General features: G+C 50.1%; 1 protein-coding gene across 1 annotated transcript; it reads left to right on the forward strand.

The window, feature by feature from the left end:
• Positions 1–826: 826 nt before the first annotated feature.
• Positions 827–12,568, forward strand: CLDN1 (claudin 1). Its single transcript, XM_027811815.2, has 4 exons — positions 827–1,172; positions 9,319–9,483; positions 9,977–10,061; positions 10,553–12,568. The coding sequence occupies exons 1-4, from the start codon at positions 950–952 to the stop codon at positions 10,713–10,715; spliced, it is 636 nt and encodes a 211-aa protein (XP_027667616.2). The 5' UTR covers positions 827–949; the 3' UTR covers positions 10,716–12,568.
• Positions 12,569–14,570: the final 2,002 nt, after the last annotated feature.

Consider the following 14,570-nt stretch of genomic DNA (forward strand, 5'->3'; position numbering starts at 1 on the left):
TCGAAAGCCCTTTAAAATCATAGTGCTGATAATTTCCATGACTTCTCTATCGCTTCCTCTGCGGAAGTTTATTCCCACATGTCCCACAGACGGGCAGTGAGTCCCCCAGGTGGGAAGTGCCCCCCTGCTCTTGCAGTGGGGGGCACTGGGGTGAGCTGGGGAGGTGGGTCACGCACCCGCAGGACAGGTGGGACTGACACGGCCCCATCGCCACCTTTGCTGTCCCATGTGCTGGCTCAGGAGGGTGTCTTCACTGAAAAGGGGAGTTACAGCTCCGGCTGGGAAAGGACAGGCACAGGCAGCAAGAGCCAGGGCAGGTGGGGGTGCGCTCACGCTCTCAGGGCCCCCCAAGCTCTAGAAGTGGGGGGACCCACGAGCACAGCCAGGGCACCCTTTGGCGGCGCCAAGACCTCCAAGGGTGCCAAAGAACCCTGTGGCACGCCCGTGGGGGACAGAAGGGACAGTGCCACCAGCCGTTTCTCCAGCCGCACGGAGGAGGAGAGCGGACCGCAGGGGCTGTGGGTCGGGGCGCTACCCCGAAGGAGGGGGGCACACCCCCAGCGTGTGTGAGTTGGGGGGGGCGGGCATTTTGCTGCCGCCCCCCTCACCCCGGGGGTGCCGAGATCCCCCCGACGCTGCAACCCAAGGAGGAAGGGGAGGGGAGGGGGGCAGCGGCAGCAGCCAGGGCGGCCCCCCCGGCTCCGTCGCGGAGGAAGGCGCGGGGGTGCGAGGGGCCGCGTCCCGCCGCGGAAAACCCCGCGGGGCGGGGCGGGGGCGCCGCCGGCAGGGGGCGCACTTTGCGCGGCTTTAAAACCTGCGCGGGGCGGTGCGCGGGCGGCAGTGCGGTGCGCGGAGCTGGGTGCGCTCTCTCGCTCCCCTCGCAGCGACCCTCCGCCGGCGCGGAGCAGCCCTCCCCCCCGCGCACCCCCCGGCCCGGCTCCGCGCAGACATGGCCAGCGGGGGACTGCAGCTGCTGGGCTTCGTGCTGGCCTTCCTGGGCTGGATCGGCATCATCATCAGCACCGCCATGCCCCAGTGGAAGATGGCATCCTACGCGGGGGACAACATCGTCACGGCCCAGGCGCTCTACGAGGGGCTGTGGATGTCGTGCGCCATGCAGAGCACGGGGCAGATCCAGTGCAAGGTGTACGACTCGCTGCTCAAGCTGGAGAGTAAGTCGGGGGTGCGGGGTGCGGGGCTGGCGTGCCCGTCCTGTCGGAGCTGGGGCTGGCGGTGCCCGTCCCGTCGGGGTTGTCCCCTCCGCTCTAAAGCCTCTCCGGTCGGGGCTGAGGGTACTAGTCCCGTAGGGTTCGTACCCCCATGCTGGGGCTCGGGCTGAAGGACTGGGACTGCCAGACCTGTCGCGCTCCTCCCCCACCCCCACCCCGCAGTGCCTGTCCCCCCGGGGTGCCATTGCTCTCGAGTCTCGAGGTGTCCGCCCCATCGGACCTGCGCCGTTTGTCCCTTCAGGTTGAAGGTGCAGGGCTCGAGGTCACCCATCTCTTTGGTGGCCCCTCGTCCTGTCGGGGCTCTTGGGGTTCCCCCGGTGGCTCTCCCAGCCGGGGCTGAAGGTGACTCCCGCGGTAACTGCCCTCCGGGGCACCCGGGGCTGTGTGGCGCCTGCTGAAGCGCATCCCGCGGCGGCGCTGCCTCCCGGGGCGCGGGGCACTGCCCGGGGGAGGGAGCCGAAGCCGTCCCGCAGCCCCCTGCCCGCACCACAGAAAACGTCCTGGGAAGCGAAGGGGCAGATCTTCCACGTGTGTTCGGGAACGCGCCGGGATTGCGAGCGAGAGCTTTTAGCTGTGGCAGCTGAGCAGGGGCTGCCTTCGCGGGGCACGGCTCTGTGCAAGGAGCGGTTTGTCAGCGGTGCTGAAGTGCTCTTTGCGAGCACGGAGCCTTTTCTTTATGCATTTGACTGTTCTGGGCTTTTGTTCTCTTGGAAAGTCGCTGCTACTCCCGTGGGGCTTTTAAGCAAAGGGCTGGCAGGTGAGCTGGACTCTCGCCCAGGTAGCGCTGGCTGCAGTTCTTAAGCAGACCGGTCCATCCAGGTAATCTCTAGGTCTCCTCTCTTGTCCTGGGACAGCGAAGCCATCTCATGCATGCAGGAGCTGCAGCCTGGCTTGCTGGGGTGCCACTCGGGGCGGTCACAGTGAGCCCCAGCGAGGGCTGCTTCTAGAGCACTGGAGATTTTAACTTTAAAAGAGGTTAAAGAAACCCTAGCCTTTCTCAGTATTCCTCCTCTTATCCCGAGTCCAGCGGTGTCCTGGAACACCTTCATTCCTCTCCCTCCCTAATTAATAAAATAATAATTACCACCTTATCCACCTTCTCTTTCCCAAAGGAGTGAGCAGGCAGTTTCACATAAACCGGGGGCCACGGGGAGTATCCCCGAGCTGGATTGCCACCAGCCCTGCCTGTGTCACGCCGGACTCCCGGGCCCCACCTTGCTTGGTAGCCCACACCGGTGACTCCCTCGCCCCGAGCACCCGTGGGCCCTGCAGCTGGCAGGGGTGCAAATTACTCCCTTCAGGAGCGCGGTGTGCCCACTTCGCACTAACCGGGGTGTAGGGCTGTGGGTAATGGGGGCTGGGCTAAGCACACGGTGCGGGGCGGTTTGAGCAGTAATTATGTCAGCTCAGCTTCGAGCCTCTTATCTCGCACTGGGGGTGGGGGGCGAAGATGCCAGCGGGGCTGAGGAATCTCCAGCCACCCTCTGGATGGGTTGTGAAAGGTGAATTGCCTCGGGGGCTGCGTGGCCTGCAGCCCCTTGTGCTGTAAATGAGACCTGCCCGCAGGATCGGGTGCAGAGCCTGGCTTAACAGCGCTCCCGAAAGCCTGGCCCATTCACGGCCGAGCGCTGGCAGCCACTGTGCCCCTCACCTTTGTCCTGCAAACAATGAGGGCCCCTCTCCTCCAGGGCTACGGGGGAGGGAGGTGTGAGGTGCCAGGGACCGAGACTGAGCTATTAGCAGCCTTTTTGTGCTCTTACTGGGCGCCTGGCCCTGCAGGGCACACTTGCCTGAAAATTCCCAGGAAGCCCAAGAAATGCAAGAATCACAGGGGATGTTCTCCTCCTTGGTACAGTCAGTAAGGGTTGGCTGAAGGACTCCTTGTTCTTTTGGTACCCCGGCTTGCTTAGGTTGTGCCTTTCCCACTTGAAAGCAGATGATACCTAGGGACATAGATTGTATCTGTTCTTTTCCCTGTCTGGTCTCCCTTCAAGATCTTGCAGCCACGGAGACTTAGGCATGGACCAGCCGTGCTGTTGCAGGTGGAGGTGCAAAAAAAAAAACCAAAAAACCAAAACAAACCCCCCCTGTTTATACCAAATTCAACAGCCACACCCTGGAACAGGTGCAGCTGTGCAGTAAGAGCTCCCTTACTGCATTCATTTATGTCATGGTGAAGGTGGTACAGCTATGTGGGCCAGAAACTTTCTGCCTGGCCACACTTCACTGCCAGAGCTTCAACGTGCCCTGAATGCTCTGAGCCACATGTCAGAGCCTCATGCACTGATGGGAGAGGCTCAGATCTGTAATTACTTTGTCCCTGTAGAAAGAACTGTGCCTCCTCACACCTGCAGTAATTCAAGGTTGTGGAAATGCTGGAAGGCTTAGCCAGAAAGCTCTTGGGTATTAGCTATTGCCATTCCTCTAGATGTGTTAGTGGTTGGTTGCTTGGGCTGATGCTGCATGTCAGAGATGGGGTTGGCACAAGCTGATGAGCGCTGTTAGCCAGCTAAGGGGCCTCCAGCTTCCCGTGTGGCCACACTGCTGGAGTGCACCCATGCTGGCACTTCTCCCGCAGCTGCGTTCAGCTGAGGGCTTATGTCAGTGCTCCTATTCAGGCAATAAAAAGGCTGCGTTTTGCTGGTTTACGTGAAAAGCAGTGCGTGGCCACACGCAGACATAGAGGCAACAAAAGCCACCCTTGCAACAAGGCTTTATTGCACAGCCTCAGCATTGTTCTTGTACCCCTCCAGCATCGTCCATAGAGCTTAGCTCAGCTTTGTGCTCCTCCAGGATCTCGGGGAGACCCTCAGACAGGAGGGAGAAGGGCTCCTGGTACCTGTCTCTGGAAGCTTTCAGCCCCACGTAACCATACTCTCCTGTTCAGAGCAGAGATTGTTCTGGGTCCTGTCTAGGCTGTTTTAGCTGAAGATACGCATTGCCCAGTTTGGGTTTGCTGGGAGAAGTTCTGTGCTTGAAACGAGCTGAGACTCATCTACCACTTCATCACCAGACCTAGTACATCCACAATGAGCCTTTGTGCCCTAGCCCAGAAAATAAACAAGGGTTTGAATGCCCTCTGGGTCAAACAGCATCACTGAAATATGAAGTCTTCCCTCCTACACCTTTACCAGCCTGGCTGAGCCTGTTTCAGGAGCTGGGGAAGAGGATATAGATGAGGGGAAGCAAGGGTTCACGTTCAGGTTGCTGCTGCTCTGTCATGGTGGTAAGGGAGTTGGGAGAGTGGCCCAGGGAGCGACAAAGCTATAGCACGAGGGACAAATATGTCCAAATAGGTTGTCACCTCTCCATCTGTAGATCTGGAGTAAGCAGGTAGAACCTGCTGGTATCTGTACTTTCATGTGGGTTAAGGGTTAATTTACTCCTGTGTTTCTCAATCCCTGTGCCTTCCTCATGAAAAATCATGATCAAGTGATAAAAGTCTCACTTGTGCTGCGCTTTGAGAAGGTAGAGGGTTACTTGGAATGCCACCCAGGCTGTTCCTGTGTGGTGCCGTGCTGTGCCTGCAAGAGGGGATGGGGAGTCTGTTGCAATACACTGGCTGTATTGCTCTACAAGCAGCTTCTAAGCAGCTTTAGTAGTTGGTGTTACTCTGTTACTAAATCTCCTGGTAAGTGAATTTCCAGGCTTTGTGGGAAAACAGGCTGCCCAGGTCTCCTCTGACCAGGAATCTGGAAATGGTGGTACAGTATGTCTTACCAGCAAGCTTTCTCTGCTGCTTGAGTGACTGCACGGAACCTTTTTGCTATTTGTAAAACTATTTGCATACTATTTGCTTTGGTATAGGCAAGAGTACAAGGCCACTGTCACCTACTGAACTTGCCTCTGTTGCACTGGATGTGTGTGCTGCCCAATTCCTCTGTACAGCCTTCTAGACCTGTGTGGAGGCAATTTGAAGGAGTGCAAACTGGAACATCTGATGGTGATGGGTGTGTGGGGTCTTTTCAGGGGCTGGTAAGGAGGCTGAAAGCTTACAAGCCATTAGCAGGCATTTGGGTCGAGCCAGAATGCCTGCAAAGTGTGAGATGCTTGCTGGTGACCTCTGAAGCTGTTACTGCATGCTCAATCTTCAGTCCCTTGCCTGCTGCACAGAAATAACTTTCAAGCACCGGCAGGGCAGAACAGCAGCATCTCAGATCCCATATCCCTCCTTCCAGGAGACCCAGCTTTCATGAAAGCCCTGTGAGAAGGCTTTGAAGGCTGCTGACTGACTTCTCTTGGAGGCAGACAGTGTGACATGCTTCCTATGCTACAGGGGTGCTTATAGCTCCTGGGGAAACTTCCCTTGCAGAGTTCAGAGGGAGCTGCACAGCACCTGTTTCACCTGTATTCTGTTGTCACTTGGTTGCATGGAGGCCCATGGGAAGGGAAGGAAAAGTCCATAGTTTAAACATAAGCAAGGCAGTCAATGAGCATCCCTATCAGAAAATGATCTGAACACGGAGCCATTACAGCAATTTTGCATTACAAACAGGTATTACAAAAAATCCTGTGGCACTTTCCCAACAGCTTTTTTACAACGTAGATGACATAAGCAGAATAAATAAGGAAATGTGATGACAGAAAAATAACCTCAAACATACCCTGGTGAAGTCCTGGTTTTATAACTAAGCAGTTGCCAGCAGTTACTTCTGTGTCAGGTAATGATAGTTGTGGGTAGGGAAAAGTCTTATGGAGGCTTCAGATAAACTGCATCGTGTGGTTTGTGTCCAAACCCACCAAGAATTGTTTTGTTAGAGTTTTTAAAAAGTGGATTAATTATGTGAAACAAGTATGAGCTGCTGTGTCATTTTTGTGGACTGTACAGTATTTTATACCTTGCAGAATTCACATTTGTTATTAACCATCCTCAGTAGTTTTAAGCCTCTGTTCTTCAGTACTTTATGGTTTCTTGCAGTAGACTTTTCAGGCCAGGTCTCATTACTAACCAGCAATAAAAAGTCTTGGCTTCTGCGTGGTGTATGTTGAGAAAATACTGTTGCCATCTGATAGCTGTTGCTGGGTGCCAGGTGGGTTTGGTTTTTTTCCTCATGGGCTTCTGAGGCTGCTTGGGCTTTCCAACAGCTGTGGTGTATAGTGTGGGAGGCTACAAGCATTGTGCTACCTGTTCCTGTTGGTGAGACAGTTGCAGCAGCAAGGAGTGCAGGGGAAATCCTGTTTCTCTCTAACATCGTAGAGGTTGTAAAGTTAAATTGCTGTGGAGCACTTCTACTTGTTGGTAGCCAGTCCTGTTAAGCAGGTTAAGACAATACTATACTTGTATCATTTGGGATTTTTAAAGCACCTGGAAATGCCCATGTGAACAACAGAACTATTATTAAACTAGCTTTCTCAGCCTCTGGATGTGCAGCTTCCATTGACGACATGGCTGTTAACGTGTACATAATAACGAATAGCTTGTATGATGATTAACCACAGTCAAAGTACTGCACACATTGCAAAAGCAGTAGGAAGACAAAAGCGCTGTCTCCCAGCACATGCTGTATGCACAGGGCAGCCAGGCTGGGTGGAGGGGAGGTTGGTTGGCTAATACAGTCATGTCATAGTAAAACTTGGGATAAAGGGACAGTCTGTTCTGCCAATGCTCCAACCCGTTTTTCTGTCCTACTACAAGTTTCCTAAGTGCTTCTGTCCTCTTACGCCATGGAGCTGTGTGTAAGGGAAGGGTGAGGACACCAGGAGATAGGTCCCTCCATATCTGTCACTGCAAATGGGTGGCCCTGGTAAAAGCTTACAGTGCTGCTTTTTGTACAGCTGCTTCTGCAAAGCACCAGTTAGTATTTGTACATCTTGAGATTTTTAGCAGGTTTCCTAGCTAGGTCTTCTGAGGTCGTAGAAACTTTGAGGCATCTTCCTTGCTTTGTCCCTTAGTACTGTGTTTGAAAGTGAGAGGTCTCTTCCCACCCTTACAACTAGCTTTCTAGTTGAGAACATATCCTATTTTCAGCTTCATTTAAAAAAAACACCTTCAAAACCCTCTCCTACAAAGTAATGCCTTCTGCAGCAAGACTAAGTCTAACTTACTGTAGAGTTGACAAAAGAGGTTTGGTACCTCTGCAGAAAACATCCTTTCCCATGCAAAGTATGAACTAGTGTTCAGTCATTTGCCTCTGCAAAGCTGCTGCTGTAATGCACAATTTAGCCTTAAATGTATGGTAGCTGGGTTGTTTGCCTGGGTGGTAACCTGTCAGCTGAAGTCTTTCTGAAAATTAGCATAACTTTTGTAAGCTAAAATTATTTTTAGAGCATCACCTGACAACTGGAGATAAATCCATTAAAAATGTTTGGAAACTGCTATTGTGATTTGTGCTGAAGTGATAAACTGCTTTGGAAATGGGTTTCTACAATGGGTGCAGCAGATGGGTTTCGATGAACACCTCGCCGGTGGGGTGTGTCACCTTTCCCCTTTGGAGGAAGTGAGATGACGTTTGGCCAAGCTGATAATGGGATTTTTCCTCAGAAAGCCAAGACTTCTTATGAAAGTGTGTCACTTCCTATTGCTCTGCATATTGCCTTTCTTATTGTATTGTTTAACTGCTCTCATAATCTATTTACAGAACCATGTGCGCGTAGGGGCAGATCCAGGTCTGGTTTAAAGCAGAAGTAGAGCCTGGTAGCCTGTTCTTGGTGTGAGTCACAAGAGTGTTCCTGCACGAGCGAGCGGTGCTGCGGGGCAAAGTGTAGTAGAGAAGCCGCAGAGGACAGGTGTGGGGCTGTGCTCCCCTCCTGGCCAGTATGGAATTGGGACTGCTGCCTGGGCTTGGAGCTGAGCCGGAGAACCTGCTGCTGCAGTGCAGGCTGCTGGGTGCTGACAGAGTTTGCAGGTGCTCTCTTGGTTGTAGGCTTCGGTGTGGCAGTTGCAGTTGCCCAGACTTGGAGTGCTTTGCAAAGCTCTGGCAGAGCGTGTCGGGGTGTGTTCCGAGGAGTGAGCTCCAGACTTGGCAGCAGATTCTGGTGATGCTTTGCAGAACTATACATGTGTTGCTGCTAGATAACCTTCTGTGACAGGGGACTTTTTTGCCTTGGTTACCACATGCTCCTGGGAGCTTGTTCCTTTGATTAACCAGCCCTGTTTGTTCCTAGATCTTAACAGGACTGCATGTGAAAATCCATGCTGTTCAAACGAACCTGATGTGCTAGGCAGTGACGCTCGGGCTCTTTCACCGCTATTCAGGTGTTTTGTCACCTGAGTTTTTTAGTAGTGATTTAATTTATATCGTTTTCCTTTGGGGTCAAGAATAGCTGATTTCAGTGGCTCACATACCTAGGGTTAAAGTGTGTGTGCCTTCACCTGAGTCAATATAAAACCAAACCTTGGATAAAAGTACATTGCGTCTGTCTGCTGAGAAGCCAGGCCAATACAACCCTTGCCTATGGGAGGCATCACCCCATGCTCCAATACTTGAAAAGTGCAAGAGGCTTCTTAAATGAAACATCTAAATGTCTTTGAGTCTAAGCTAAATATTTTAGGTTGGATTGTGTCCCATCATCCCCTGCATTTTTCACTTGGCTGGGAAAATCCTGTTTCTGTTGCAACTGTGTTTTTGTACCCTCTGGGACTCTGAGGATTTAGTACAAAAAATGCCGAAATTGTCACCGAGGTATTTGTATAAAACACAGGTTTTGGAAGCTTTGAGCAATAAAGGGGCCTTGCTGTCTGCTGTGGGACTATTCATATGTATGCACTATTCATATTAAAACATGTGCTTGAATGCTTTGTCAAGGTAGAGCCTAAATCTGAATACTTCTTTTGATAAACAGATAGGTCCTTCCAATTGGGATTCAAATGATCAAGGAACAAAAGATGTCTGAGGGCAATTCCCAGGTCATTTCCTGCAAAAAGCTGCATGCCCTTGTTTGTCATGCATTTTAGAAGAGGCTGAGAGTCCTCTGATCCTGATGCCCGACAGTTTCTGGGAGCTTAAAGCTAAAAAGAAATGTCTTGCTTGGCGGTATACTGTGTAACAGGGAGCAGAGTGTTTTGACACATGATTACTGAGCCCAGTGATTTGAATTTCTATTTGTATCTTGTTTTCTTTGTGGTAACTCCAATCCTAATATCTTCTAGGCAGTCTGCAGGCCACTCGGGCTTTGATGGTGGCTGCAATACTCCTGGGACTTGTTGCTGTATTTGTTGCTGTGACTGGCATGAAATGCATGAAATGCATGGAAGATGACCAGGTGAAGAAGATGCGGATGGCTGTTTTTGGTGGGGTGATCTTCATCGTTTCAGGTTGGTAACATATTTAGTGTTAAATGTGCCATTTCCCAGATGGCATTTATCCTGCACAGGATGTGAAAGGATAGGGGATGGCTTGCTGTCATTGCTCCAAGAGCATTTGGGGCTGGGAATTCTCTAGCAGGCTCTAGCACGTAGCTGCTGGCTACCAGAGGTGTCAAATGGGTCTCTTGGCACTAACTAGCAGTATACTTTCTATGTGGACTGCAGGCCTTCCATATGTGTTAGTAGAGCAGAGTTTGACCTGCTTCACTGAAAGACTGTCAGCAGTGTGGCTTTTGATGCTATGTAACTGTGGGTACTTGGATTTTATTGTTGGTTTCTTAATTTCTCTCTCGGCCAGCACTAAGTAACAGCTCAGAGCTTCCCAGGCAGCAATAGCAGTGGCTCAGCACCATTCCAGATGCTGGTTCTGCTTCATGTAATTTTTTGCAGTAAATTTGTTGATTTTTCTTAAGTCATGACATTGTGTTCCCTTCATCGACAGGTTTGGCAGCACTGGTGGCCACATCATGGTACGGCAACAGAGTGGCTCGGGCCTTTTATGACCCTTTTACTCCTGTCAACACCAGGTACTGACCCAGTTGATATAACACTGTCGTATAGTATGAAAATGCTCACAGGGCTTAGTTTTGCATAGCAGTAGCTCAAAACAAAGGAAGGAGTTCTCAGCTGGCTGCGTTGGCTTCAAACTGTGCAGAAAGAGCATTAGGACCAGATCTCATCATCCATGTGGCTCTTAAGTCTCGGCTTTTTTTAAGGCAGCATCACTGCCAGAGACCTAACTGATGTGACTTACGCAATTTCCCCCCACTAAATGCTTCAGGCCCGGTTTGCACAGAGCCTGGCCCCACCGCCTCTGTGCGGGGTGACCTAAAGGACTGGACTATCGCAGTGAGCAAAGCTCTGGGCTTTGAGGGGCAGCAGGGTCTCGGGCTGCTTCAAACTGCTGCCTTGCAGGAAGCCACTTCCATCCCAGTTTCAGCTCCCTTCTGCTTTGTACGAACATGGTAATCCAGAGGTATTACTTGTATATTCACTTTCTTCCTTCTTTCTCCCCCAGATTTGAGTTTGGATCAGCTCTCTTCATCGGCTGGGCAGCTGCTTCTCTGGCCATGCTGGGGGGGGCCTTCCTCTGCTGCTCCTGTCCACGGAGAGAAACTTCATATCCACCCAGCCGAGGCTACCCAAAAAATGCCCCCTCCACAGGGAAGGATTATGTATAATGAAACAAAGAAGAGGAGCCACCAGCACTGGTAGTGAGAGCATTTTGGAGAGGACACTACAATGCCACTGTCCTGAGCAGAGTTCAGACTCTAGGTTCTGCCTTCCTCTTCTCCCAAAAATGTGTATATTTTTGTAATCCTCTTTGCTACTGGACATAACTTCTCCCTTCTCTCCCAGCCCATGGAGGGAGGCTAGCCTAGGTTCGTAGGTATTGCCACTGGAAAGATGAAACCTCCAAGCTTGGGTTAAGTTTAGTATTTGGGAGTAAAAGGGAAAATGATACTGTTTTTTAGATGGATGTTGGTGCTTTTTTTTTTTAGTTTTTTAAAAAATAGATGGTAACAATTCAGTCCCATATCCCAGTAAGTTAGAGCCCAGTGTGGTGTGTGCGTGTAGAAATTAAAGGAACATATATACAAAGTGATGAAACCAATAGCTTAAGGGGAAACATAATTTTAAGGAAAAGGCTTTACATGTAGGAATGTTTGAAGAGATCTAAAGTGCTTTTGTACTGTCCTACTGGCATAATCTTCGGCACCCTCCTTTCTGTGCAGATGGGCATGACAAAGGGTCAGGCACAACTAAATTACTGTGACTTAAATTGAAATCCCTAACTGTCCATGCACATGTTGTTGACCAACAGCAGATGTGTAAGGTGGTGACCGCACAAGTTAGCGGACTCCCAAAGTAGCTGCAGGTTTCCCTGGTGCCAGGGAAGAGCTCAAGAAAAATGATTGCCTTCTGTTTTCACTGGGTGTCTCTGGCAGGGCTGTTGCTGCTGTTCCTTAGACACCGAGTGCTGCTGCCAGTGACTGTTTCCCTGTGTTCCCAGCATAGTACCTAACTGAGCTTGAAGCTTTATCCTCTTGTGTGTTACAAGCCACCTTTTAACATTCTCCTTTTTCCTTGAGTCTTTCTCATTTGGGCTTAGTTACTGATTTCAGTTTGCCTTAAGCAGCTAAATGTGCTGAACCAAATTGAATGCACTGCCACTCCCTGATGTTTCCCCAAGGATACCTCACACGCTGCCATTTGATCCTGTCTTTTCTTGTAAACACTTTCAGTGATGATATGAAGGCAAATTCCAAGGAAACTGACCCAAAGGTTATGGCATTTTGTTGTAATCCAAGCTCACCAAAGAGGAAGAAACTAGCATTTTAAAGATAAAGCCATCCTTGCATATTAAGTCATATCTTAAAAAAAATAAAAATAAAAAATGCAGCTCATCAAAGGTTCTCATGCCTTTGAAACACCAAGTCAGTCACTTGGTGTCTGACTAACACTGGTTGAGGCTGTCCAGAGGTAAGTCTTGTAATTCCTAGAAAGGAGGTGGTACCAGTTTTCCAAAGCTCAACCTTGCTCTTTCTACAGAAGGAAACTACTTGCTTCAGACCAGGCTTTACAATTACATATGTGCTCAGAGGCATCAGACTTCTTGCTTTCCTTCTGTAGAGAGGGAGAGAGCCTCTGTGGCTGAGCTGTGTACAGCCATGGTGTTGGCGGGTTGTATAAGCATTGTACCTCTGTTTGACCTGACTCTGCAACATAAATCAAAGTTACTAAAAGAAACCAACCAGAGCATTTGCTTCAGGCTTGAATTGATATTGGCCTGTACTTGGAGCTGGGTCATGTGGCTTTCACGTCTCCATGGGGAACTGTTGCCTGTGTACAGCAGCTGCCTCGGGAGACCTTGTCTTAAGAGGTGGCAGCTCAGGTCATGTTAAAGAGCTGCTGAAGTCTGTGCTTTTGTATTTGCATTAACCCTGAGCCAGGGAGCAGATGCTTGTATTGGGAACTTGTATAAAGTGTTTAAACAATTTCAATAAATGGACTTTTTTTTTTTTAAGGAAAACTTGACTCTATTACTTAATTTCTTGGTTTTGAGCAGAACTTGCATAGTGTGTATGGAAGAGAAGACTGGGGCTTGAGCTGTTGGGAGCCTGCCTGCCAGGATGGAGCTTGTTTAGCTGTGTGTATCTACAGCAGACATAGGTGGGGACAGATCTTCTGCAGTGAGTCAGGCAGTTGTGGCCTCTGGCAGAAACTCACCCAGTAATCTGCTATGATTGCAGCCCAGGAACCAGAAGGTCTGCTCCTCCGTGAGGCAGGCTGCGCCCTGGGTGGAGCAGGAAGGGGCAGGGGGAAAGCAGATGGCTCCCTTGCAGGGGAGTGGGAGCTGGAGGAATGGGGAAGGGATGGGGTGTGGAGCCACGGTGCTCCCAGGAGAGATGCTCTGTGTTTCAGCAGCGCTTTGCTCTCTGTAGCTTTCTCTGGGGTAGGGTATGTGCAGGCTGTGGCTATCTGCATGAGATGCTCTGCCTCCAGAGCAGGAAGAGACCTGCTGATTTATGTCTTTTCTTGAACTATTAATATGCAATTCCTTCACACTTCTGGGTTAACAGGATCATGAAAAGATGGGCTGTGAGAGGATTCGTCTCATATTAAAGCCCCTTTGGGAGGGTACTGCGTTTCTTCCAGCTGTGACAATGAGCATAACCAGTCAGGCCAGGTAGAGAATGGTTCCAGCTGTGGATGATCTCTTCGGACCTGCTCTGATACCTCCACAGGACAGCAAGGCTCTATTCCCCCTTCTACCTACCCTGAAAAAACTTTTTCCATTCACCAGGGCTCTTGTGTTCATCCCTTTCATATTTTTTTAAGTACATGTGATGAGAAGCAAACTTTATTTAAAACATTTTCTTAAGCTCAGTCAAGGAGCTGCAGCCTCTGTTCCCTCACTCTCCAAGGGCTGTTTGCTTTTGTAATTACAAACAAAAGGAATAGAGCTAATTAGGCCTTGTAAAGCTGGCACAGCAAAACAGCCAGGCATGTGGCTGGCTGAGGGAGCTTGCAGTGCCTGGAGCAGACTGGTTGCCTGGCATAGTTTGGGGTCTATGGTCATTCTTATTCCAACCTGTCAATTAGTCAAGAATTTCCATTGAGATTAATTTTTTCCCATGTTTTCGTGCTCACTCCCTCTTCAAGGACTTTTGCAAGTTCCACTCTGAAGTTTCCTGGGCAGAATGAGGGAGGAAAGCAATCCCACCTACAAAATGGTCAGTAGGACTTCCTGGCTGCTGGCAAAACTGGGCTGTTGCGGGAGACAGATCTGTGTGTGAGGCTGGCAGAGAGGAAGGAGCCAGAGGGTAGCTTGCTTGTTTGCTATACTTTTAACTTGACAAAATTCACAGCCAAACTTCTATTTGGATTGGGCTTGCGGGTTGCTAGCAGGCTGGTTGGAAAGCCATGGGTGAAGTTTGGGGGTAAATGTAATCTCATGGCTCATGATCCTAATTCCTGTCTGGTGGTGACAAGGGGCAGTATCTCTTGGAGGGCTGACATCTCAAGAGATGCCCCTGACCCTGCTTGGGAGGGTGTTTTTCAATCTTTATCCCCTGCCTTTCTTGCCTAATCATGTAATTCTACTTAGTCATGTTTTCTACAGCCCTTTGGCCATCTCTGCCGTAGGTTGCATAGAAGAGGAGTAACATGGGTTGAAAGCTGGGGGAGAGTTTCCCACTGGATTTCAGTCCTTGCATGTGACTGACATTCCTGCTGCTAAAGCCATCTTGCAATGAAACGATGGCATTTGTCTGTACAGACAATGAGAACTTTGACAGCTTCTTGGCGTCTTCTTCTACACCATACTTACTCGCATGGTGCCAGAGCTGTGTATACTATGTGGGGAGCTTCACTGTCAGTGGGACTTACATGCTTATTCATATTGCTTAGATATTTCAAAATAGTAAGAAAGCTCAAGATTTGGAATAGCATCAGCCTGTTGGATTTCTTAGCTTCTCCAACTCAGTAATTTTAAGAAACCATCTATGCTAATGCCTTTATCAGATTCAGCT

Source organism: Falco cherrug, chromosome 11 (genome assembly GCF_023634085.1).
Source record: "Falco cherrug isolate bFalChe1 chromosome 11, bFalChe1.pri, whole genome shotgun sequence".
NCBI lineage: Eukaryota > Metazoa > Chordata > Aves > Falconiformes > Falconidae > Falco > Falco cherrug.